The sequence below is a fragment of the Gymnodraco acuticeps genome, unplaced genomic scaffold (assembly GCF_902827175.1).
Source record: "Gymnodraco acuticeps unplaced genomic scaffold, fGymAcu1.1, whole genome shotgun sequence".
NCBI classification, from domain to species: domain Eukaryota; kingdom Metazoa; phylum Chordata; class Actinopteri; order Perciformes; family Bathydraconidae; genus Gymnodraco; species Gymnodraco acuticeps.
This window is the reverse complement of record NW_022991436.1, coordinates 45,511-73,230: the sequence shown is the minus strand read 5'-3', so window position 1 is coordinate 73,230 and position 27,720 is coordinate 45,511. Positions and strand designations below refer to the sequence as shown.

Below are 27,720 nucleotides of genomic sequence, written 5' to 3'. Positions count from 1 at the left end.
CCGCACACCTTTAGTTAAACTGCCAAAAAGGCCACATTATTAACCCGAAAGTACACACAAATTACACTTCAGATACTCAACTTCCTTGACATGCTTCACGTTTTGAAATTTCACAGATATCTGTTACGGTTCTTCCACAAAACGTTCACATGTAAGAGGTTTATCATTCAGAACAATGGAAACCTGTGATCTCTGCACACCTCGTTAGCTCAAATATACACCTGTGTCATGGAACACGATGATGTCATCACTCCAACTGACATGCTCAGAGCAGCAGACTTCAGATAGCAGTGTGCTAACAGTCCAGCCGTGAAGACATCTACGGGACAGTTTTGAGATTTCTTCAAATGCCGTTGCCATGGCAACACAATGCTCGCCATGAAACACGGCTTTCTCATAACTTCAGTGAAAATACTCCAAACGCCCCAAAACTTCACAGGTTTGGTAACGATGCAGCCATCAACGCATCTAAGCATATTATGGGGTGTCATCAAATGCCGTTGCCATGGCGACAGACCACTCGCCATGAAACATGATGTCGCTGTAAATCCAATCGACACGGTCCAATCGTCCCCCAATCTTCACTTGTATATCACCGGTCCATGCCTCAACAGCTCTACGCCAAATCTGAGATCTCACCATATGCTGTTTCCATGGAAACGCATCCCTCGCCATAAAACATGATGTCGCTATAACTCCTATGAAAATGTTCAAAAAGTGCTCAAACTTCACATGTGTGCTAACAGTCCAGCCGTGAAGACATCTACGGGACAGTTTTGAGATTTCTTCAAATGTCGTTGCCACGGCAACACAATGCTCGCCATGAAACACAGTTTTCTCATAACTTCAGTGAAACTGCTCCAAACGCCCCAAAACTTCACAGGTTTTGTAACGATGCAGCCATCAACGCATCTAAGCGTATTATGGGGTGTCATAAAATGCCGTTGGCATGGCCACAGATCATTCGCCATCAAGTTAGTTCAGAAGTTTGCAGTTCAAATATTCTGCTGCTTTTCCAAGCCTTTTTACTTTATTTCTTCTCTCATCACACATTCAAGCCCCCAGTGTTCATGTATCATTTCAATCTAAATTCTTCACTTTCTTCTTACACATTAGATTTTAGCATAGCAGTTTAGAGTCAGCTTTTCAGCATAAAGCATTCCCACTAGCAATTTCTTCAGGAATTGCATTCTCTAGTTATGAATGTTGTTACATCAAGGCCGAAAATTAGGATGAGCGCAAACAGTCAAAAAAATAAGTTCTCTCCCAGATCTGGCGCCCTAGGCGACTGCCTATGCCGGCCCTGTACACCATGCTAAATGTATGTCTGCATAAAGCTGAGTTATGATCGGTCATAATAACACAGAATTTGGTGATGATTAAATAGTTTACAGTGAGATTTACTCCCATACTTTTGGCCATACTCACGCAGCCCTACAAATGAATTGAGATTTCCCACACAAATGTTCTTTATTTAGCAAGTGTGCAGAGCAGTGTTGATTTAAAAAAGCAATTTGAAGGTTGGATATTTGTAAACCTTTTTTTGTATAATATATATTAATAATTTAAGATGTAAATGAATTCCAGTTTATTTGTAGTACTTTCTATTTTTATTGTGACATTTGGTGGAATCAATGTGTGCATTTGATACAGATAATGGAGCAGTTGCTTTGGGGCCACAGTGTATATCCCTTAAGGTCAAATAATTAGATCCTCGACCTCTGCCCCCCTCTCGCACCTCCACACAGAGCCCCCCCACATATCAAATCCCAACTTAACCCCTGCACCTCACTAACATATTTGATCAGTTAGTCCTTTTTATATTTCATTTTTCAAGCATAAAATAAAAAGGTATATAAAAATGAAGTAATACAAAAATGAAAGTTATTAAACACTTTGACGTTATAAGTAAAACGCCCAGTTGACTTCTTGCTGGTCAGGAGTGGAAGATTAACACCACTGATGTCTGTTTGCTAACACAAAGCTATGGCTATTTCGCTTAGCTGAGCCAATGTGCACATCAACTGTGCTCTACTGCACTTTGAGGTGGAAGAGGCTAGAAATGTGTGCCCCTCAACCATAAGACACCGATGAAATAGTAAAAAGCTCTTTTGCATTGAAAATTGTGTTAAAGGCTCAGTTGACTAAAATTATAAAAATACAAATGTACTTGTATGTAACTAACATACTACAAGTATTTCAACAGTTTTACGACAAATTGTGACTTTTTTGATGATTTTTTAAGATTGACAAACATCACATGTGTAATTCATGGCACAATTCAAATGGGATCGAAAGATACGTTCTCTCTCTTCATTGACTTCAATGCATAATTTTTCAGAAATAAGGTCCCATGGACCGGAAGTAGATGGGCGTGACTTCGCCACTCTATAAACTTTAAACACAAGTCATGTGCACGGAAATCCTGTTCAACCATTGGTCAGACATTAAGGGGGTAAAAACGCAAATCCCGGCAATTTCTACCGGAGCCTCCGCCATGGAGCATCGGCACTTTCGGCAGGTTATTCTCATGCTGCTGTTAATCTGGAGATCAACAGACACTAGCGGCCCGCGCATATGATTATATAATCAGACAACGTCCGTTAAAAAACATTATAACACATATAATGAGACGTTCTGCAGTAAGGAGGGGTGTTTCATCGACGACAGGTGTTCTTACTTTGATGTAGCTGACGGAGCATTTTTACACTGTTCAACACTTAATTCTGCTTCACTCTTTAACTAAACAACCGCGGATGTCTTGAAAGACTCTTTCGCTAAAGATTTTTGAAGACATCCGCGTTCTTGTGACACGTAAATACTACGCTTTCTATGTTTTGGTGCGGACTGCGTTCACACCAGCTGAAGAGTTTATCGCCGGCCACTAGAGGGCAGCGTCTCACTGCTGTCGCTGACCGGATATGCCGTGCTCTGACCCGGTAGTGTCGAGCAGCCATTTTAGTTAGAACATTGTTCCTTCACTCCACCTCGAGTTGAGACGTTCATCCACTCATTCATGTAGGATTGTTTCCACTATTGTTTGGTGTGTCTATACTTTGTGTCGTTGTATATATTTGTGTTGTGTTGGTGATGACAAGCATGGATGTAGTAGGCTACTTTGTCAGCTTATCTTGCTGCATTGCTCTGTTTCAGGGTGTCGTCATCCTTGTCAATAAACTACCGAAACTGACATTGAGGAGTGTGTTTCTTCACCAGCAATGAACCGCTCCAGAGTTCGCAAGCAAGTGCTCCGAGACCACCTATTTTAGGCGGACCAGAGTCCGGTTGTTTAGTTCACTTAAGAGGTCTCGGACTGCGTTCACACCGACCCAAATGAACCGCACCAAGCGTCTAAACGCACCAGGGTTCGATTCAACCGGACTATAAAAGGCTGGTGTGAACGCACCATGGATGTTTAAAGTTTGTATTTATCTAATATCAGTTTACTTTTCATTAATGAAGTATGACGCTGCGCTGTCAGTACACTTGTCCCTGTTTGTGATTGGTCAAATGTAGCTAACCCCGCCCCTTTCACGTGAACACGCTCTCAGCCGGACAGAGAATCCCTGGCTTGATTTACCGAGTTGACAACCAGCGTCGTATGACCGCTTAGCGAGATCTCATTTGTTTGGGTTGGTTAAGAGAACTCAAACATATCCAGGGTATGTTGAACTGGCTTCGTAGTACAGGGCACTGGTGGCTGCATAGCAGCGCTAATGTCAAAGACACAAACATTATTTTTTTATTTTACCAGGATGCAGTGACAAAAATATTTGGGAAGGCTTAGCCTTCCCGAGCCTATAGTACCCGCCGCCCCTGCTTGCAAACATGTCAGAAGAACCAACGCAGAAGAAAACTAAATACAGTCAATCTAAACTTACATTTAACAACTGGAAGGTCACATCCCTGACATCCACATCTCTGGAGCCTGGACCTTCATCAATCTGAAGAACCAGCGAAGCCAGATGAACCCAAAAGCAGCAGCTCTGCGGCCGCAGAGACTGTCAAAACCGCCACCGCCACCCCCACCGTCGTCGTTGAATTGAAACATTTCCGACTTCATGGTTTGTTGTCGGGACATTGAGGCGGGTAAAGCTGTACAGCTAAGTGTCGAAAAAAAGGAGACCGCTAGATTATTTGGGCAAAGAGAAAAGTACTTCAATGCAGAATGGTACAAAAACAGAGTGTTCATTCTTTGCAAAACAACTAAACGGGCCTTCTGTGAAATATGCAGATTTGCTGCTGTCAAACGGTTTGTAACTTTCTAAAAATGTGGAGATGATAGCTTTGTTAATACCGGAGTTAATAATTGGAAAAAGTGCCCAAGCCTCCTGGACAGCCACGAAAAGTCTAATTTCCACAGTGTATTAAAAAAAAAACAGCAGTCAACATACAGCTTGTCAAACAGCATATTGAGCAGGGAAAAAAAAGAAATGGAATGATGGAGCAACTGCGCTGTCTGCAGTTTCTAACCCGACAGGGCCTAGCAATCAAGGGAGAGCAGCAATTTCCAAAAGCTAGTTGAACTCGTAGCTGAGAAAAACCCCACTCTGAAAAGCGTCATGCTCACCGGAAAATATGCATTACACGAGACAATTAATGAACTTATACATCAAATGTATCGGGAGTCTCTCACCACTATATTAACTGAAATTAAAAGCAATGCAAAACACTATGCAGTTTGTAGCGACAGCAGGAAACAAACTAAGTCGCTGAGAGGCTGAGGCCGGGCCTGTTTGCTGTTGTATGACACGCTAAAAAAGTACTCGCTGAGATCTGAAGCTCTGTTTCGTAGTATGATAGTTTAATGAAAAAACTTGGTGATCAGACATATACATTGTTATAATCCAAGCAATTGTAATCTTGCGGTCAACAAAAAAATACAACGGCCCTGTGTCACCCTCTCTTCCACACACCCACACCTCACACAGGTGAACAGGATTATAATGAGTGCCACCCATACCCATGTGACCCAAGCCAACCAATCAATATTGATCATGGCTCCTACACAGTTATTGTGGATGAAACTCGCGATTGCTCCAGGCATGAACAGTTGTCTCTGACTGTACGATGGGTATCAGCTGATTATGTTGTCTATGAAGACTTCATAGGAATGTATGACTGTCCTAAGACTGACTCAGAATCAATAACCCACTGGTAAATTGCGATGTTAACAACCTCTTGATAACCTCATATGTTTTTAACTTAGGATCGTATACCTGTGTTTAATCTAGAAAAAGGTAAATGTGTGCATTTTATTATAAAGTTGTGTATATTTACAGACTGTTGCAAAAACTAAGAAACATCAGGTTTAAAACTAAAAGAGCTTTACAAAAAAGTGACACAATTAAGGATGTTTGGAGTTTTATTTGAGTTATTAATTTAAATGTTTTGTCAAAGAGATGCTGATTTGAAACCGTTGTTACATACAGTTGCGGCATTTCATTGTTCCTGCCAGAGAGAGGGGAGTTTGTCCCAAAGCTTGCCGCTGTATTACTCCCTCCATCTGACAGGAGGTCACTCCACGGAGTTCACTCCGTCACGGAGGGGGAGTGTGTAGGGGTAGGGTGTAGGGCATGGTTTGGGATTGGGCCATACACACGCACTTTTTTGCCCCCCCCCACTTCTAAAATGAATCCGGCGCACCTGCGTCTGTGTCAGTTCTTTGTTGTCAGATTGGTGTGTCCGGGCCTTTAGCCACATTTGAAATAGTAAAATAAAACAGTATACAATAAACAAAATGGTAAAAATAAAAAGGAAAGGCTTGTTTGAATTTGTCTGCTTAAATTTAAGATTAAAATGATAATATTTTGTTATTCCTTTTGACCCCCATAATAGTAAAAAGACACCTTTGTATGTCTTTAATAAAACAAACATACATTTACCCAAAAACCCTGAGAGAATACAACAAGTCCTTATTAGTGTTAGAATTGTTAATAAAAGATCAGTACTGGACATATTCAACATCGTCATGCAAATACATAATTTTGTTATTTTTTGTGAACCAAATATTTCCAAACAACCCCAACACGGTTTGTTGTTTTGCAAAAAAAAACTTATCAAAAGCTGCCCATGTGGGTATGAAGCAGCTTAATTTGGCAAATCAAGCTGTACCACTCCCACCACCCAGCCACTGACGGTGTTGCATCTGCTGCTGTGGCTGAAGCGACAGTTATCACAGAAAGTGCAGCGGCCTCTGGGTGTCACAGATTACCACATTTACTGGAACAGGTAGTGAGGCAACACATCTCTATTGTGTTGGCGATGTTTAGAGTGTTCTGTTAGACACAAAGCAAACTGAAGTGTTTACAGGGATTTTTTTCCTGTCAGCTGAAGATCTCTGTTGAGATTGTCTTGGCCTGATTTGGCTTCTCTATGTTTAGTAATAACTAGATGTTCCTCACATTAATATTTCAGCTTGTCATGCACCAAATTCCTAAAAAAATCACAGAGACTGACTATAACAGTTGCAACGTTATAATTTGTACCTATTTTAAGTGGCAACCACTTTTTAACAATATATATTCAGCAAACATCAAAGTGTGCACCTAAAGAAAGAATAATAAGTTTCAATAGAAAACCAAAATTGAAAAAGGGAGAGAAAGGATGAACAAGCAACCAGTAACTTTGTAGATTAATGTTTTTAAGGGATCTGTTAGAAACCTGAGAACAACTGCACTGGTTATTTGTTTACCAGGAATTCAGAGTGGACAAGTTAATTGAACAAAATATGATTATTCTTAATATAATTATCATTCGTATTTTCTGCTGTGACATGGTAACTGTAAAACTCCAGTTTACATGCAGATGCTCTGTAATCAGATTGTTGCTATTTGAAACACAACATGCGTAATTTAAATCATGATAATAATGATAGTAATCATGAAGCATTTGGACTGGAGCACTTAGTGGACAGTCTGAATGCCATACTCAAGAAAAAAAAGACACTGCATTAATTGTCATGAAACACTGTCACCTGGTGGGGATAAATATAACTGCAGCCAAAGACTGATAACGTTCCACTTATTAATAAAGTAATCTACGTCAATAAAGATTCCAGAACTAAGTGCAGTATCAATATGGTAGCACATGGGGGATAATATAAACAGCGTGTCCTGTATACATCAAACACATTATTTGTGTTCAATATTTGATGGGACAAGTCTAACATACAGTCGATGTTCCTGAATTGTTAAAACAAGAACAAATCTCCAGGTATAAAAACTGTAATCTTACAGAGGTCTTACCTGGCTGAATATAAACTTTTTAATAATAAAGTGTTTTACATTGTGGGAAATACTCTTCATACCAAGAGCTAGATGAAAAACGTGGTACCACCGTAGCCAGTTAGCTTAACACAAAGAATAGAAACAGGGATACAACTAGCATGGCTCTGTCCTCAGAAGCGCTGTCATGATTTCAGATTTTCACACAATTATCCTGCCCAAGAGAATTCATAATAACAATATTATTGGTAGGCTATATCTATAGAAAAAGAAGGAAATAGAAACACGATTTCAAATGTAGCTTTGTTTGATTGTCTGTTTTTGGCGATGAATTACACTAATTTGTGGATGTGGGGAAGAAAATGTGTGAATGTAAAGAAACAGAAACAATTCAAGCTGCGCTGGATTATTTACACAATGTTATCATATGTGAGTTATTAACATGATCAATAGTTATTTTAAAAATATTATGGTTTATCGAGACGCCTATTTCAACAAGGAACAGAGTCTGCCAAAAACAGCTCTCCTAAACATGTTGTGTCTGAACCATTATTCATCTGAAAAACTGTATAAAAAGCTCATTGGCCGTTTTTACATTAGCTGTTCATCAGCCGGGAGCAATAACCTTTAAACTCTCTGTTGGTCGCCTGGCAACTGCTCAATATGTTTCTCCTACAATGTCTAACTATCAGTTTAATTGAAGCATAATTTCTCTGTTTTCCTCTTACTCCAGCATTTTTCACTCCTCCCACCTGCCATATTGTTTAACCTGCCCTCACTGAACATCAAGCCTCCTGATGATAACGCCTGAATAACACGTAGAATCACACTGAGGTTTCCCTCCAGAGATGTTTGGCTAATTGGTGAAGGATCTGGTTACCCGGATCACAGTCGTGTGCTATATCAGATGGCTAGCCTGAAGAAAGAGGTCTCTGTTACTAAGAGCTCACTGAGGGGAAGTGGTAAATACCTGAGTCCACCACCAGACAGAATAAAGACAAATAAACAATATGGTGCTAAATAGCTGCATGCAGAGTTTGGGTTAAGTAGAGAGAGCGTGGAAATGCTTTCTTTTGTTGTCTGTGGACTACAACCCACTGGAGGATTAAAATGATACTGTAAGGTTTCAGTGGGGTTCAAAATGCAGACGCTCATTTATCATGACAATGCATGAGGATATCAAAGGCAGAATTGCTCAAATGAACTTCTCAGTAGACACTGATGTGCAATCCTCTCAGATCATTTATTAGGCTCAAATCTTAAAAAGAAAGGCTGGCTGTGACCAGTGGCTCCTGTGGTGGTGTGATAAGAAAGACTTCAGCATTCGCATCAAAGACATTCTCCCTCATATTGTATTTATCAGCTTTTAAAAAAAAAGAAAAGACTCTCTACTCAGCCAAGAGGCAGCAGGGGCATTAAGGGGTAAAGCAAGGGAGATTTGTGTCGTAATGATGTGATGTACAGTGGCTTTCTGCATGCTCCCGTCACCATCAGAGGTGGCTGAAAAGACAGAATGATGAATCTCCGAGAGTTAATCCCCCTCTTCTCCCCTTGTTCTCAGCTCAGCAGATGTTTTCCCTTGACCCGCACAAAAGGCCTGTGTTTTTGTTTCCAGGCTTGTCCATTCCTCAGAGGTCACAGGTCACTCTGGTCGCAGGGTGAAGCTGTCACTGCAAGTCTAAACCTTTGACAGCCATCAGAGCGTGGTGAAAAACGCAGTCGGCGCGAGAAGGGAGCCTCAAGATTACTTTAAGTAAATACCTATTTTCCATATGCTGATGCGGTTGAGAGCACACACTAACACCCTGAGGTCGAATTACAGTGGTCGCTGGGGATGCCTCAGGGAGAGGGCTGGTCTGACTTTAGACACTTGGGGGGTGTCGGGTGGGGGGTTGTATTTGTTATGGGATGGTCCTCTGTTACAGACCTTAAAGGTTAACTTGAATAGTTGAAATGTTAACTGAATCAATAGCTGTGTAAGTCATGTTTGGGCTTGCAGAGGAATGCCAAAGGGTGAGTTTTAATTACCCATCTTGTAATCGTAACTTCAAAAGAAGTCTGGGAATTTAAAGCCAAACTTAACTAAAGTGCATTTTACATTTGACCGGAAATGCAAGTGATAGGATGTCTAATCATTATTACAAGGTTAATAGGTTTGCATGGCATACATTGAAACAGAACAGAACCGTTTAATGGTTTGTAGTTATCTACAATACTCAGAACCTGCTTCACTTTCAACCACTGACAGATAAAAAATATATATGTATTTCTAATTGTTTAGAAATTTAGATTAAATATACTAAAAAGGTGTATCCACTTAGATTATAAATTTGCTTAAGGTGTGAAGTTAGAAATGTCAAATGAATGGTTGGCCAATTTCAGAATAAAGGGTATGGATGTTATTATCTAAAAGGCCAAAAAGACCAAAAGGCCTTTTAAGACTTTAATGTTATCCATTGAAAAACAGCTGCTTGACAGAGGTTTAAAAGAAAGCTTAAATGATATCTGCGCCACAGTATTTCACACCACCAACACCACATCACATAGCCGAATGTTCAAACTTTCTGACAAGGACACAAAACATGGGCAGTGCACAAAACCACCAATAGAAGTGACTTAGAATTAATTTAAGTGTGTGGATTGAGATTAAAATAGCAGAAACCCAACCAAATTCAATTATTTAGTTTTAGAGTCAAAGTACAGTATACGTTTTTAGAGTTTCATTTTAACTAATGGTGGGTTGATCAGGGGTTCGACCATGTGCTGTATAACTGCTTCCTTGTTGTTTGAAGGCTTTTCACCTAAAGAATATATCTAGGATTAAAAGACTAATGTCACAGCAGGATTTGGAAAAACTTGTCCATGCTTTTATCTTCAGTAGACTGGACTACTGTAATTGTGTCTTCACAGGTCTCACTAAAAAATCTATTAGGAAGCTGCAGCTGATTCAGACCCCGGCCACACAAGGACGAAAACGGCTAAACGCATAGGATTAACGCAAACGCAAACAAGCTTCCGTCCACACGCAATAGTTATCCGGATAGTGTCTGCCCACTAGAGATGTTAAGATTCACCGATTCGCATCGGTGCACCGGCATAAACGTTCAAGATGCGAGTGCACCGGTTGAAAGAGTGCACATCGGCTACAGTTTGGGTTGAACCGGGTTGAACTCGCGATGCATCGATTGCATAGCGTCTTTGCATCGGTAAAAAACCGATTCATTCATATAAAATCCCCTAATCTTGTCAATGCTCAGCAGAGACGATCTTTGATATTTGCTTCGCCACTACGGAGGCCGAGAGTCTCAGTTATCAACACACACGGAAGTCGAGGAGAAAGAGAAACACAGCGCACCGAAAAATACCTACAAATCAAACGTTTGGTAACACTTCGGATTGTTCAAGAAAGACGGTGTAATAGTCCTTTATGCTAGGCTATATAGTTGACCGCAGGTCAAGGAGAGTAATAAGGTATCCGTAGACTTTTGTATGAGGTATCTTTATTACTTAACAGGTCTACAGCCATGATACATAGATCCGTCCTAGATGCGGGCTTGCATACACACAGTATCACTCCGCAGCCGCACCCCATCAGTAACGTCCTGATGGTATATGTGCGCGGCACAGACGGTCAACTTGAAAAATCGCTCGCAAATTGTTAACGATGCCGAGCCGATTTAAAGTACACAAGTAGTACGAGGAACTTAGCGACGCACATAAAGAGTCGACATGGGGTCTGCGGCTGAAAAGAGAAACCTCAAAGTTAGACATATGAGTTAAATCCCTCAGTGAGGTGTTCTGTCAGAGAGAGTGGTGTTTAGTTTACAGCAGCCTGTGACGGCCAATAATAATTTAAATGTATTCCTCACTGTAAGCAATTATGAAATACCTGTTTGTGAAAGGTCATTTGTATTATTTATTGTTCATATAGAACCCACCGCTTTCTGCTCACTGGTGAGTTAGCCTATGAATGAGTGTTAAGCACATCAGGCTGGCAGCTGTATGGGCATTGCTCTATGGTAGCTGTTATTTGCACATTGTTAATCATGAGCAATGCATCCTTACATTGTTTAACTGTGAGGTGTTATACAATTGTACTCTGGAGAGCTTTTAAAGGTAAAAAAATAAACGGCATGATGGGATGTGCAGTACCAAATATGTAAAGCACTTTTTTGTTAATGTATGATTTGCTGCATATAAGGAATAAAACAAAAATCCTCTGTCGTACCAAATTGAAGTATCATTATTTTTGCATCGTGTTGAATCGCATCGTATCGCACCGAATCGCATAATGTTGAATCAAATCGTATCGAACTGTATCGCAACAGGGGTGAATCGTATCGTATCGCATCGCCTGGTGTTTCAAATGTATCGTTAATGTATCGTATCGTGGCAACGTATCGAGATGCGCATCGCATCGGCCTCAGTGATGGAGATGCACATCCCTACTGCCCACACGAGACCGCTCCGTTTAGCTCCAACCGCTGGAGAAGCTGCAGTACATATGCAGGAGCCTGTACGTGGCGCTGTAACTTCCTCCACAAAAGCAGCGAAGAAGCATGGTTGTCATGGTTGCCCTTCTGTTTATTCTCCGCGGTGGGGGCCGAGGGAACCGGGCAGAGTTTTTCGCCAGTCAACGTGTATTAAAGTTTAAATCTTCCGACAAAATTATAAAAGTGCCGGTCAAAGGTCTTCTTTGTTATTTATTGAGCTTTAAAACAAATGAATAATGACTCTATATAATATAATAATAAAAATACACGGAGCCTCTCTTTTTCCACCCTCTCTTTGGACAGCGTCAGTGTCTCATGCAGCAGCTGATCCAGTAATGAGTGACCCGGCCGACAGTAAAAATAAACATATTTATAACTAGTTTAGGTAGTTTGAGAGGTGTCTCCGTCCTGTCAGATTAGACTTCACTCGCGTTTATGTCCATATCGAGAGAAAGATACATAATCTGAATTCAGTGCAGTTTACTTTGACGCGGGGGTGAGCAGCAGAGGTGGGGAGAGGCGGGGCTATTGCGCAATCATTATCAGAAAATGATCGCTGAAGCTGCAGTACATATCCACAAAAGCAGCGAGTAAGATCCCCCCCGGATGTGTAAGTCTGCTGTAGATGTTGCACAAAGAACTGTAGCATGGTCAGTAGCGTCCGGAGCACGATAGCAACTCTGCGATCCGCCATTGTTGTTGTTGTTGGTGGCGAAACACATCAGCAATGGCGCGGGGTACGCGGAGGTGAGCAGCAGAGGTGGGGAGAGGCGGGGCTATTGCGCAATCATTATCAGAAAATGATCGTATAGGGCGCACACACGGAGCTGTTTGACCCCCCAGAGCGTTGCGTATGTCGTTCTATCCACCTTGGGACCCGTTATCGTTTCCTCAGTCGTTTAGTGCCGTATGCGGTCGTCCTCGTGTGGCCGAATGGTCTATATGACACTAAACAGTAACGCAAACGGCCGTTTTTGTCCTCGTGTGGCCGGGGCATAACACTAAGAAAATGGATCACATCACTCCTAGGCTGAAGTCTTTACACTGGCTTCCTGTGTGTCAAATAATAGATTTAAAAAATACTGCTGCTGGTTTATAAAGCTTTGAATGGTTTAGGCCCCCTAGAATATATTACTTATCTACTGCTAATGATCGTATAGGGCGCACACACGGAGCTGTTTGACCCCCCAGAGCATTGCGTATGTCGTTCTATCCACCTTGGGACCCGTTATCGTTTCCTCAGTCGTTTAGTGCCGTATGCGGTCGTCCTCGTGTGGCCGAATGGTCTATATGACACTAAACAGTAACGCAAACGGCCGTTTTTGTCCTCGTGTGGCCGGGGCATAACACTAAGAAAATGGATCACATCACTCCTAGGCTGAAGTCTTTACACTGGCTTCCTGTGTGTCAAAGAATAGATTTAAAAAATACTGTTGCTGGTTTATAAAGCTTTGAATGGTTTAGGCCCCCTAGAATATATTACTTATCTACTGCTAAATTATGAACCATCCAGATCTCTCAGGTCTTCAGGGACTGGTCAGCTTTCTGTCCCCAGAGTCAGAACTAAACACGGTAAAGCAGCGTTCAGTTATTATGCTCCAAATATCTGGAACAAACTCCCAGAAACCTGCAGGTCCGCTGCAACTCTCACTACTTTTAAATCCAGGCTGAAGACTTTTCTTTTTGCCACTGCTTTTAATTGAACTATTCACATCTTAGACTGCACTGTAACTTTTATCCATGTATTTTTTCTTTTAATGTTTATTTTATTATCTTTTCTTTTTAATGACTGATTTTAAATGCCATTTTCTTAATGTCTTTCATTTTTTGTAAAGCACTTTGAATTGCCTTGAAAAGTGCTATATAAATCAACTTGCCTTGCCTTTTACATGCCTGCAGTTGACAGTTTTTGTTGGGTACATCTAGAAAAAACTATTGCAGTCTTATACAAGAGTCAGGCAATATATATATATATATATATATATATACAAATTGCTCCTGTGGGGATTGTCCACAGTACTGAATGTATGTAAGTCGCTTTGGATAAAAGCGTCTAACAAATGACATGTAATGTAATATATCCTGTTCAACTTCAGATTCTAGCAGTAAAAGCTGCAAAAAAAGATTAACTTTAATCTAACAAAAATGTCAATAAGGTTTTAATCAACATCTCTTCAAAACAAAGCTCAATAGTATTACCTTTATGAAAGCAGGATTGGGCTTTTGCATGAAACTACAATTTTAAAACTATAAAGGATATAGCGTATATAAAGGTGATTCTGAATGATAGTGTTTGACTTTGACTTTTCTGTTGATATTAGTTTTAAGGGTTAAAAACAGATTGACTTATTTTGGGTTTTCCTTTGTGTGATCAGAAGATATTCAGTTAAAAATATGTTATCATTTAAGCACAGAATGTATGAATACAGGGTTCCCACACTTTCTTCAATATATAATTCAAGGAATCTGCACGCCCAATTCCTTCAAATTCAAGGACCCAACAGAGCAGGTCATTGTAGCAGGAACTGAAGTTGCATTTTTGTGGTCAGGTTGGACAAGCTACGTTTATTTCGGATAAGAGATACCCTCAGATAAATAGCCTTAAGCAGACACTATTTGTCTTTCATACCATTTGATGGTCAGTGGGTATAATACAATGCACACTAAACCTGTTTACATGGACAATCTTCTGAGGTTACTTACATTTAATGTAGTTTTATATCGTAATCAGATGTCAAATAAATGGATATAGTTTTTCATTTAACAACTATTTATGTCTGATATGAGTTTGTTTTTTTAGCGAGGATATACATACACTATATAGACAAATATCTTAATCATTGACTTCAGGTGTTTCAGTCCCATTGCCACAGGTGTATAAAATCAAACACCTAGCCATGGCATTAATATCAGCACCAAAACTGTGTGCCGGGAGCTTCATAGCATGGGTTTTCATGGCCGAGCAGCTGCATGCAGGCCTTACATCACCGAGCACAATGCCAAGCATCGGATGGGGTGGTGTAAAGCCACTGGACTCTGGAGCAGTGGAAACATGTTCTGTGGAGTGACCAATCACACTTCTCTATCTGTCCTCTGATGGACCAGTCTGGTTTGGCGAATGCCAGGAGAACATTACCTGCCTGACTACATTGTAAAGTTTGGTGGAGGAGGGATAATGCTATGGGTTGTTTTTCTGGAGTCGGCCTAGTGCCCTTAGTCCCAGTGAAGGGGTTTCTTAATGCTTCATCTTACCAAGTCATTTTAGACAATTCTAGGCTTCCAACTTTGTGGAGACAGTTTGGGGAAGGCCCTTTCGAGGCGGCAGTGGCTCAGTCTGTAGGGACTTGGTCTTGGAACCGAAGGGTCGCCGGTTTACATCCCGATCGGACCAAAAAAAGATGGAGTGAGCTGGTAGCTGGAGAGGTGCCAGTTCACCGCCAAGGCCACTGCCGAGGTGCCCTTGAGCAAGGCACCTAACCTCGAAACTGCTCCCTTGGCGCCGGGCAGCCTCTCTGCTCTGCCACCTCTCCTATCTGCATGTGGTTGTGTGTGTATCCTCTGTGTTTGTGCATGTATATCCTCCCCTATGTGTGTAAACACAACAGAGTGAGTGGGGAAATTATTCTTCTTCTGTTCCAGCATGACTGTGCCCCAGTGCACAAAGCAAGGTCCATAAAGGCATGGTTGGGTGAGTTTGGTGTGGAAGAACTTGACTGGCCCGCAGAGCCCTGACCTCAACCCCATTAAACACCTTTGGGATGAACTAGAACGGAGATTGCGAGCCAGGCCTTCTCGTCCAATATCAGTATCTGACCTTACAAATGCTCTTCTGGATGAATGGGCAAAGATTCCCACAGACACACTCCAAAATCTTGTAGAAAGCCTTCCCAGAAGAGTGGAAGGTTGAGAGGGCAGCAAAGGGGGGACCAACTTCATATTAATACCTAAGAATTTGGAATGGGATGTCATAATGTGTAGGTCGCCCAATACTTTTGTCTGTATAGTGTATGTGTCATTTAAGATTGTTATGGCAGTGTCGTCCACTGAGCCAATTTGTTGTACTAGTGGCCACATTGGGCATTGCACACAATGTCAATTAGAGTTTATGATTTAGGTTATACCTGACCATTTAATAAGTTTGAGAGTTTTTATTAAATCCAAGTAGCTATTTTACCACTGTGCTGCTCAGTGTCAGCTACGTCTATGTGCGTTATCTGATAGGCTGCCAGCTTGGTAGACATCTTTTTTTGCATTCTTGCATTTCTGGATGCCATCGCTGGGAGCAACCACATTCCTGACTGTCAGTTCAAAGGTCTCGTCACTCCTGCCCCAAGTGATATCTCTCCGACAGACGGACACACACTGAAGTGGAAATGATGTGCAGCATCTTTTTTGAATCTGTCTACTTTTCCTTCATATGTGAAATACTCTTTTCAAATGCTATTGTAATGTCAATTACTGAACTACCTACTTGTTTGCCTTTTATCTGTCTCTTTATAATGTACAATTCCCCAATGTTGGACTAATAAATTATTTCTGATTCTTCTGTATTTCGGTAAGGTGAAGCTTAATGTCGACACAGAAGCAGTGCAGTATCCTGGGGCTGAAATCCACAGGAGCACTGAAGCAGAGTTAAGACAAGATTAGGCAAACCTTTAGTTGCTGGGTAGAAAATTATCTAAAAGCAGCTGAAATCGACAGATGGAGAATCCTTTCTTTAGATTAGCTTTTATTAGAAATCCCTTTTTAATCTTTATTATTTATATATTGGTTTATTTTATAAGTTTAATAGATTTTTTAATTATTTATGTTGTAGATGTATTAGCAACATCCCCTTTTAAAATGGTTATTTGTATTATTATAGTTACAACTATTTTTTTTAAAAGTTTTAATATTCAATTTGATTTATTAATTTGTTTTCTCTTACGTCTTCCTTATTTTACAGAGATCATTATTTATTTTATTATCATACCTTTTACCTCCTTGTGCCCCTTAAATGTATTTGTTTTTTATGTTGCACGTGTGCAAAAAGGTTGTAACGTTTGACCTGAAGTGAATTTGTATTTGTGATGTGTGCCTTATTGTTAAAGCACTTCAAGCTGCACTTGGTGTATAAAACGTGCTTTATTATTAAATAAATGTCAATGTGGACCATTTGTTTTACAGATAAACGTGACTGAAATGAAACTAAGAGATGTGATAAAATATTCAAAATTGCAGATCCACTATCTGTAATTTTGAGTATTTTATCAAAATCGTCAAAACAGAGTTAAATAAACAATAATATAAGCAATAAAGAGTACAATTCAACTCAAATGTGAGTTTTTTTTTAATGGAACAAAACTATTGATTAACAGCTCGGTGGGTATCTGATCTTCTCACACACAGACACACAGTTCTTTACAAGCAGCCTTTATTTGACAAGCCTAATCTTTCCCAACACAAGAAGTGACAATAAGCAGGCACAGCGGCCTAATTAAAGGGACTTCCATTCAAATTCACGCACACACACACACACCTCTGATGACCCATTAGCTGCACAATGCTTCTCTGTCGCACACACACACACACACACACATTTCTGTTCTCCAGGGGGTAAAGCCGGGTTTAGATTTAGGAATGCCGTAAAAGTGTTTGAGGGGGAAAAGAATGCCTTTAAAATGTCTGTAAACGCTCTGCAGATAAGACAACAAGTTGCATATAGTGAATGTCTCAGAGGACTTTCATCTCGCCCTATCTACGTCTGCCATCCCCCCCAAACCCCCGAAGAGCTGCACATTTACAAGCAGATTCATCACTTATCTTTTAAAGCTCTTATCCAGGGCTGCTGTGCGTCCCCCCCTCCCCTTTATCTGCATTTGACCCTGGGCTTTTAGCGTGGCAGGGTGTGAAAGTCTGTTTGACCTCTCCGGGTAACCTCAAACACAAATCACTGCGTGCTCCACAAAGCCCACAGACAGAGGGCCTTGAGCAAATGAGCAATGACCACAAAACGATGACCTTTATTTCCAAGACAATAAGCTGATCTCGAGCGGGCTGCTCACACATTCGCCAGATCAAAGTGTGCTATTCGAGTTTGAAAGATATATCCTCCCTTTGAGAAATAAAGTTCATCTCTCTGTTTCTTTGCACGGCTTTTTACATCATGTATGGCAATGTGGAAACTTTCACCCTGACATTTGATTGCTTTCTGAAAGACAAAGGGCAGGCAGCAGCTCGGCTTGCTTGTATTTGCAGCGAGGCTTTAGGGTAATCTGGTATTGTCGGGGTGTTTTTTGAGGCCAAGGGGTCATGCTCTCTGCATCTCCGAGGAGAGAGATCCTCCACATCCTTCCTGTGTGTGTGTGTGTGTGTGTGTGTGTGTGTGTGTGTGTGTGTGTGTGTGTGTGTGTGTGTGTGTGTGTGTGTGTGTGTGTGTTGCCCCACACAGCCCACTCTCTTTGCTCTTTGACTCCAATAGCCATATAAGGCAGCCAGCACCATGGAAACCGCAGGGCTTGAATAGCAGTGTCAAATCCCTGGGAGCACACACACACATACACACACACACAGAGAGACGGCCCCCTCCCCCTCTGCACATACTCTCCCTCCCTTGCTTGATCTCTCTCTCAACACACACAAATAGGTTGGATGAAAACAGACAAGGGGAAAGAGGGGCGAGGAAGAAGAAGAAAAAACCCAGAAAAAAAAAAAAAAAAAATCCAGCCTTTCTCCGGCTGTGGCCATTTTCTTCAATCATAATTTCATTTGTGGACTCTGAAGCCTGAGAGAAAGAGGGGGGGAGAGCAGCACACGTCCCCTTCCACCCCCACCTCCTGTTTTGCCTGAGCCATAGGCAAAGGCTTCACACACACACACGGACGAAAGAGGAGCACACAGAGGGCTAGGCCGCAAGTCATTAGTTCCTGGTGGGCAAGCACTGACAAAAGGCTGTGAGAGAGAAGTCCGCATGAGTGCCTGGAGAGCGACCACAGGAACTATGGAGGGCTGAGCACAAGGACGTTCTGCTGCTTTTTTATTTTGTTTTGGGGAAAGAAGCAGCACGGAGGACATTGTCACAACCGAGCAGCCGTGCTACAACAAGCAGGGAAGAGACAGATCACTTCCTTGTGTTGAGGATCTATACTCGTGTATTTAGGAGGTGAGCGCAGTCTGCTGCAGCTGAACCACGGCCACATGTGAGTGATGTTGTTGTGAGGACATCAACTTGTTTTTGCTTGATGAGGAATGACTTCATTGTGGGTCACAATGCTGCTGCCGCTGAGGGGATTACAGCAGAATAGGAGAGCTGTGTCTGCGCTCTCAGGCTCGCTGAATGGGAGGAAGATCTAGGGCAAGAAAAAGGATTTAATTTGAAGGAAGGAAAGCCACATATACGTCCAGGTAAGCTTGACATTATTTCTACAAGGATTTAGAGGCAATCTTTTGGTAGACAGCAACCTTATATGAGGAATAACTGGCGCAAGCAGGGATAACATTTGGTGTATGGGGTGCTTTAAAAGGGGTGGTCAAAGCCTCTCCAGGCATGTGCTAAGGCGAGCTACACCAAGGTCCTTTTTCAGCCATTACTGTTGCTACAGAGACAGAGCTGGGAGTGCAGCGGTGTGCTAGGGCAGATTTCCCCCATGTAATTTGCTTGAATATCTTTTCAGCCTTTGCTCTCTTTTAGTGGAATGTGCACTGTATGTTTGATTCATTGTTTCCTGTGGAAAGGTTCCTTGGATGAGACCGTTTGACCAGGCAGCGATCGAGCAGGCTACTTTTGAGCCATCTCAGGAATCGGTGTAAAGAAAAGGACCAAAACAACACAGCTGGAGGAAAGAAGACAAGAATAGGGGGAATGTAAATCCTCAGGCATGCAAAACTAAAAGTTGCCACACTGACTGTTTCCAGGTCATAGTGGAGTGGGAGGAGACCGAACCGCTCTTTTTTCTGACACCCTCCCTCTCAATGCTGTAGCCTATTTTGTCTCTAATTGACATCTGCTTGTTAAGCCTGAGGACTCTTTATCTTCTGTCAATATAAGCTCTAATTACCTTGATTAACGAAGGTGAGCACAAACAAGCAGGCAACACTGATCCATTTCAGGTGAGGGGAGACACACTCTGGACTTTCTTATATTTATGTTACCTTGACAGCAGCCAGACATCTTGGCGGTCTGTCCCATTTTCTTCCTCCGTGGTTCGGTAACCAAGCGATGGCCATGGTGAGTGGGGGCTGGGGAGATCCCAACGGGGGCACGAACGGGCTGGGGGAAAAGAGTTACCTGAGGGGGGAGGACGAAGACGGCTCTCCGCAGGCGGGAGGAAGCGACATGGAGGCCGGGGACGATGACAAGTCGTGCGTGGTGGACTGCGTGGTGTGCGGGGACAAGTCCAGCGGGAAACACTACGGCGTGTTCACGTGCGAGGGATGCAAGAGCTTCTTCAAGAGGAGCGTGCGGAGGAATCTCAACTACACATGCAGGTGAGGGGCATTGTGGGTAGTTTTGTTTGGTTTGTTGATAGTATCGTGTGTTTTTTTTTTATACAAGTTGCTAAAAGGTACAATGTAAGCTAAGCTATACATTGTTATACACTATCAATACATTGTTTGGTTTCCATAAGCAACGAGGCTGTTGTCTTTCTAATGTAATTGAGTATTTAGTAGGTACAATGCTAACCATGTGCTTTTATTATGCATAAAGCAAATGTAAAAATAAAAGGAATATACAGGGAACCACAAATATAGCCTAGCATTTTCATTTTTAAAGGTGTCTCTATGGCACTGAAACTATCAATATTATGTTCTATTTCTGTTCTGCTAAGGATTTAAGTTTTCAATCAAACATGCCACACATTGTCTGGTTCCATCATCACAAATGTGCCTGCTGTTTGTCCTGTATGAACTACATATCTTTGTGATTTTTCATGGTCTGATTTAAAAACTAGTTGTATTTACTCAATAAATGAGTAAATTGTGGCAGAACTATTGGTAATTGCATCCCTAGTTTGAGAGTATAATATAAGTATAATGCTTGTGAAGCATGCCGTACATCAAACCATATATAGAGTTTCTGCATAATATCCAAATTCAAGAGAGAAACTACAGCCTGGGACTGTTTGCTATAATTATTCAGATCAAGAATAACATGTTATGCCTGATATATCTAATGTTCATCTCCAGTCCATGCATGGGCAGGTAAACAGAAAACAACAAACAGGCAGTTAAAACATTAATGTATATGCAACACCACTACTATGATCTCTACAACACATCTATCTATTATAACATAGTCTGAAAAGTCTGCACATTTTAAGCTCAAGTGGAAGTAAGTTCCAATGCCTTATGCCACAAGGTAAACATCAGATGGAAAAGGCGGTCGGACTCAGTGAGATGTTTAAGTCGACAAACTATTTCAGTGCCAATATTGTCTTGACTAAAGGACTGCAAATTACTTTTTCCAATATATAGATCTCAGTCTTTTAGTATTTCTCTCTCTATTTCTGATTTAGGTTTATGTTCTATAAAAAATATACCATTTACAATTTCTAGGAGCCCATGCTGGTGATTTCATGATACTTGTTTGGTGTGAACAAAACAATCAAAATCAGAACTAGAATTTGAAAGATTTTACACGGAAGATTTGGCATGTTGCACTTGAAAATTATTGTAACAATGAACTGATTATCAAAAAAGTAGCAGACAGTGTTTTCTGTTTATTGAGTTCACAACCAATTGTCTCTGCTCTACTTTATAGCTGAGTAAATATGAAAGAGTATGTTGTACACTACAGATAAGAACAATACTGTATGTGGAAGAAGTAACACTGAATGAAACAGTCATCATGCTTTCTAAGCATAGCAACATTCTCTGAGGCCTTGTGGTAGGCTAAATCTGATGCAATATTAATGTTTGAGAGCACTTTAAAAAGGAAGTCTTTGTATCATCGCATAGACAATTATATAATCAATATGACAGTTTTTTATATGATGTACATTCAAAAGTTTGACATACACTTTGCAGCAGTAAAGGATGGATTGATTGTACTTTTGCCATCAGGGTTGGATAGTTTTTATCATCTTCATGAAAACCAGTAAAGTCACAAAACCACAAAGCAGATCACACAGTCTGCATGTCATCAGACTAAATTATTATGTTGGTAAGCAATAATCAACAATATCATGTGTTTATGTCCTCAGGTCAAACAGAGAGTGTCAGATTGACCAGCACCACAGGAACCAGTGCCAGTACTGTCGACTGAAGAAATGTTTCCGTGTTGGCATGCGCAAAGAAGGTATCTGCCTACCCTGATCTGTAAATCCGCAATCCATTTTGATCCCTTAAGAAATTATTTGAGACACTGTGGGACACACTGCCACTGCGCATGAGCAATATGGCAAATAAAAAAATTGATATTTCCTTTACTGAAGAGTATCAAAGAGACATTCCATTACTACAATCAGCAGCTCTTAGGACAATAACAAATAATAGTTAAATTTGCCTTCAACGTTATCTTGTTTCTTCTGCTCCATGGGCTCCATAGTGCAGGGAAAATGCCACACATGGCTGTCTAGGCCCTATCATGGCAAAGGAAGCCATGCGTGTCAGCTCAATGCCATGTGCTAAGTGGCTTAATCTAGTGCCTGTTTAAGAGTGACTGAGAGGGATACAGTGCTAAGACACCTGCTTCCCAGAGCCTTAAGCCTCTGGGTGAAGCTGCACAAACCCTCTGCCTTGTTGGCTAAATCAGACAAAATCCAATACAGGGTTTTCAACCGAAGTGGCAGAGCCCAGATTGAAGTATTGTTCAACGTCATGCCGATGTTTAAACAAAAAACAATCACGTTGTTTTGACCTGGTTCGTTAGATTTTTAGAACAATTGTTTCCCCCCTCTAATACTCACAGATCGTAAAGCTTGCTAATGAGACTCATTATTGCTCCCTGCAGAGAGATTGCCTCTGCTTGACTATCTCCACAGAGAGGTCAGGGTCAGCTACAGAGCATTCCTCAGGCTGGAGTCTGTTGCTCAAGGACACCTAGACAGAACAGATGCTTACAGCATGAATACGCACAAATTAACTTAACTCTATCCAGTATTCTGCCCTGCTGCTTTGTTTTGGAAGTCAATGTGTCTGTAGTGATGTTCTTTCTCATAGGGTGATTTGGAGGGCAGGATCAAATCTGTGTGTATTATGGTTAATGAAATAGCGTGCTGTAATTCCCCTCCAGAATAAATATTTCAGAGGTTTGAATTTTGAATGGAGAGTAATCTTTTGTCTCGGAGTCTTTGTTTCATTTCCATAGATAACCTTCATCAAACCTGACAAGCACAAGAATGTGTCCCCTCACTTTCAAGCTTTTCTTGAGGAATCAATCTAGACTTGATTGTGCCTGTATTCTGATAATCTGACATTTACCGCTGGCTGAACTCAGTTTTAAGTTTTCTTTCCCTCCGTTTTCTTCTCCAAATCCCTTCCTATACCTCCCCTTTGCCTTCATCTTCCGTCTCTTTTTATCTGCCCTTTTCCCATTCCCTTTGCTTCCATCTCTTCTCTTTCTTCTCTCTTTGTTTCCTCCCCACCCTTCCTCTCCTCCCCTTTGTACCCCAACTAAACTACAGCAGTTCAACGCGGTCGGATCCCACCGCAGCCGAGCCTCAGCCCCTCCATCACCCCCTTAGGTGGAGCCAGCGGCCTTGGAGGTGGCGACTTCTACAACAACAACAACAACAACGGAGGGAGTGGCGGAGGTCAGCCGGTGTCGGAGCTCATTTCCCAGCTGCTGCGAGCTGAGCCGTACCCGAGCAGTAGGTTTGGTCACCAGTACAACCAGCAGGCCGGTCCGGATAACGCCATGGGGATCGATAACATCTGTGAACTGGCTGCAAGGCTACTCTTCAGCACTGTGGAATGGGCCAGGAGCATCCCTTATTTTCCCGAGCTGCCTGTGTCAGATCAGGTTAGCAGATTCGATTTTAAATTGTGTTTGGATATGTTGCAGTTATTCCCTGGTTATCAGATGCTATTCTTTGGTATGTTTCCATGAGAAAAGGTTGTCTACATGGAAACATAAATATACAATGAATACAATGAACATTAAAAATGGATGATGACAGTGTAGGTCAATCATATTAACACACTCACCAATCCACAGGTAGCTCTGCTGAGGCTGAGCTGGAGCGAGCTGTTCATCCTCAACGCGGCCCAGTCGGCCCTGCCACTACACATGGCCCCCTTGTTGGCCGCAGCCGGCTTCCACTCCTCGCCCATGTCCGCGGAGCGCGTCGTGTCCTTCATGGACCAGGTGAGGGTGTTCCAGGACCAGGTGGACAAGCTGACCCGGCTGCAGGTGGACTCGGCTGAGTACAGTTGCCTCAAGGCCATCGCGCTGTTTTCACCAGGTGATTGTTGCTGCTCTTCTGTTCCATCTGATGTTATCGTAACACAATGTGCTGCCCAACCACCTCAGGCATTCTAAAGTGGCACTCCAGCGTTTAAATCTTGTCCATAAAGTTGTTTCTCATTCATCTTTTAAACTCTGCACAAAGTGTTCAACTTTAAAATTAGTCGTATTCAGACATCAGCCAACATAATGCTGATGACATCACCGGGACTACCTTTTTCACACTTAAAAAAAAGCTCCCACAGAGCCAAAGAAAACGCTAATCAATTAAACAACAACTAAACATGGTAAACTGATCTTAATTCCATGACAGCCATAACTACACATCCATCTAATTGTATATGCTTTATCATTATTAGACATATATACATAAAGGTAGATGTAGATTGATTGATGTTTTTTTTCTTTTTAATATGCTGCTAAAATTAGTGGATTGTAGCCAAACTGAATTATGTTGTGTTTGTCTTATGTTACTATCTTAATTTTCAAAATATTTATCGCGCCTCTCTTTATAACTATGGATAGGAACTAAACACACAAAGTAAGCGTCTTGGAAAACGGTATATTTTAAAATTGAAAATGTCACATACAGCCTAAATATCTGTGGGGCTGCAGGTAAATGTGCAACCTCCATCTGGGAATTGATACAATGGCACCATCTCCTGGCTTATTAATGAAAACGCACTATGTGCTGCATAATTCAGTGCCATCACTGATCATTATACAGCACATTGCATTTTAAGACTTGTTTTAGTGGCCTCCTTTTAAAACAATTTGCCTTGTGGGTTTGCCTCATCCAAAAGCATTCAAATATTTTTTAAAGACCCCATCCTTGTATTCCTTTTTTAAAGCTGTGATATAGGTTTTTAATGTCTTGTTTTTACAGGGTAGACATGCCGAGCACTATATTTTATGTGTTCACCTCGGGGGCATTTTATTATTATTATTATTATTATTATTATCTGCCTGGATTTCTCATCACGACTCTTTATGTAACCTGCCCACAGTATTAAATAACGGCCTCCTTCTCCCTCCCCCTCAGACGCCTGTGGTCTAACAGACCCGGTCCACGTGGAGTCTCTGCAGGAGAAGGCTCAGGTAGCTCTGACGGAGTACGAGAGGATGCAGTACCCGAGTCAGCCTCAGCGCTTCGGACGCCTGCTCCTGCGCCTCCCTGCCTTGCGCGCCGTTCCAGCCAGCCTCATCTCGCAGCTCTTTTTCATGCGCCTGGTAGGAAAGACCCCCATCGAGACGCTGATTCGTGACATGCAGCTCTCCGGAAGCTCCATCAGCTGGCCGTATGTCCCAGGACAGTAGCCCGCTTACGGATGAGGTCTCCGTCTGGGATTAGTGACGACAAAGACCCACAGGAAACCTCCTGACTCATCACTATCCATCTGTGTGGTTATCAAACTGCAGTGCCAGCTGGCCGTCATATGACCTGTACTGTAACCACTCTATTCACTCTCATGAAATGATCCCTCTGTCTCCACACGGCCTCCAGTAAAGAGAGGAGCCAGTGCCAGCCAGGATCTGTCTTGTTGCCAGCCCAGTCGCTCTGGTGCCAGGTCTCAGGGCAGCGAACAGCTTTTCATGCTGGGCTCCGATATGGCCACCACGGCCAGTCATGCCACCACCCACATGCAACAGTGACTAAAGACACTCCAGTTTCATGTAGAGGGCAGCAGGACCCCCCCCCCCCCCCCCCACACACACACACACACACAAAATCTAGAGGACAAAACGGTCCCGCCGCTGAACGTCAGCAGAACAATTTTCCCCACACTGGGCTCATTTTCCACAGCTCACCCTTTGTGATACATTGACCTTTTTATCCACAATGATAACATTACAATTACATGATTAGAGTGGATCTAATTGAACTGTGGTGAACTGAATATGGGACAAAGTAAGAGCTTGTTTTTGAAGCAAAGCTCTTCTAGCTCAACACTGAGGAGGGAATGGATCATATGGAACCAGAAAGAAAACAAAACCAAGGAAAAATCACCAAAGTCTATAATTTCATCCTCAGAGATGGCTTCTGATTAGAATAATTGGTCCACAAAGCAGAGAGATAAACGGACTCTTGTGACTGCCTGACCATCAACAGAACAATGCATTTAAACTCATTCACAGGGATCACTGTTTCTGTCATAAAGCCGCAGTTACAGGAGAGCGGACTTATACCTCACTAGACATCAGAATGCTTCAGTCTGATATTTCCTAAACACAAACCTCTGTAAATGTTGTTCACCAGAAACCGCCTTCTTTTTGACAACTGCCTTGTTTTTCATTCTGAATTTGGGGTGAGCATCACCAACATTTGTCTTGTATCTTTAAAAAAACAACATGATTTGACCCATTGAATCAGGGGGAATTCAGCTATCAAGCAATGTTTGGATCAAGCTTTTTTTTGTTTCTTTGGAGAAATAGCAGGCTGACATCAACTCGGGTCCTTTTAAAACAAACAACTGAAGATATATCAATGAGTTATTAGGGCTGTACCCGAATATCCGTTCATTGGAGTACTATTCGGGTTTCAATTTATTCATTTTTGTTTTTTATTGAAATCTCCAATATCAACGTAAGAGCTTGTGCCTCTTCGGGGGGGTGCTAACACTTAACCATAAACGTTATCGTTTACTTTATCCGTCTTTATATGTAGATTATGACTTTTCTCCGTTAATCTCCGTCACGTTGTTTCCATAGCAACAACAACTTCCTGTCAACAGGGCTAACTCTCCTTCAAAATAAAAGCATGTCCATAAAAAATAGAAAGCCAAGCCAAATTACACTTAAGACATAATACAACTGCAACGAAAGTAACAAACACAATGCAATATCCTTTTCAATTTCAAAGAACACAAATTAGGTTATATACTTGAACAAATAACTATAAAACAACAATACTGTAGAATAACAAAATGAATGCTGTGAATAAACACAAAATAGGTTATATACTTGAACAAATAACTATAAAACAACAATACTGTAGAATAACAAAATGAATGCCGTGAATATACCGAAATACCACCCCCCCGTGTGGACCGAATATTCGCTGCTGATTACTACCGACTATCCGGAGCCCGAAAAATGGTATTCGGGACAGCCCTATTAGTTACAGTTGGTGGTGAGAGTTTATATCCAACACTACTAATGAAAACACCAGTTTACGTCGATCAATTCTGTTTCTGGGGGTAATGATCCCTGACAAAATGTGTTGATATGTAGATATATATATATATTGAAGCCAACTTTGTTTTTTTTTGCATGTTGAAATGTTGTTTTGGATCTCTGCTAAGTGGAGACTTGTTTTATTCTTTTACATAATGTAATTCAAGTTTCATTTAAACATGTAAGTATTGCTTTCACTGTTTACTTCTAAATGTTTTTTTTCTATATGTATTTACATGAAAATACCTCCGTCATCTGCTTAGATGTCAAAAAAGACGCTTATCTTCATGCCATTACAGCTGATATAACTGAGTGGGTCTATACTGTTGGGAATGCTGTGAGACAATACTGTAGGTGGAAATGGGTTGGAGAAACTGCACTTGGAGGATATTCAATGCCAAAACATCATGCTTAAGTTAAAAAAAGATGGGTCCTGATCTGC

General features: G+C 41.5%; 1 protein-coding gene across 3 annotated transcripts; it reads left to right on the top strand.

Annotated features, from left to right (window-relative positions):
* The first annotated feature begins 18,339 nt into the window (after window positions 1–18,339).
* On the top strand, window positions 18,340–26,334 carry nr2f6a (nuclear receptor subfamily 2, group F, member 6a). Of its 3 annotated transcripts, none has more exons than XM_034196274.1 (6): window positions 18,340–18,897; window positions 19,433–20,185; window positions 21,901–21,995; window positions 23,323–23,660; window positions 23,856–24,102; window positions 25,147–26,334. In XM_034196274.1, exons 2-6 carry the CDS (start codon window positions 19,917–19,919, stop codon window positions 25,419–25,421), a joined length of 1,224 nt encoding a protein of 407 aa, XP_034052165.1. In that variant the 5' UTR covers window positions 18,340–18,897; window positions 19,433–19,916; the 3' UTR covers window positions 25,422–26,334. The 3 variants fall into 3 exon arrangements, with proteins under 3 accessions (XP_034052165.1, XP_034052166.1, XP_034052164.1); XM_034196275.1 differs by having other exon boundaries at window positions 18,340–19,102; window positions 23,326–23,660; XM_034196273.1 differs by having other exon boundaries at window positions 18,340–19,102.
* Window positions 26,335–27,720: the final 1,386 nt, after the last annotated feature.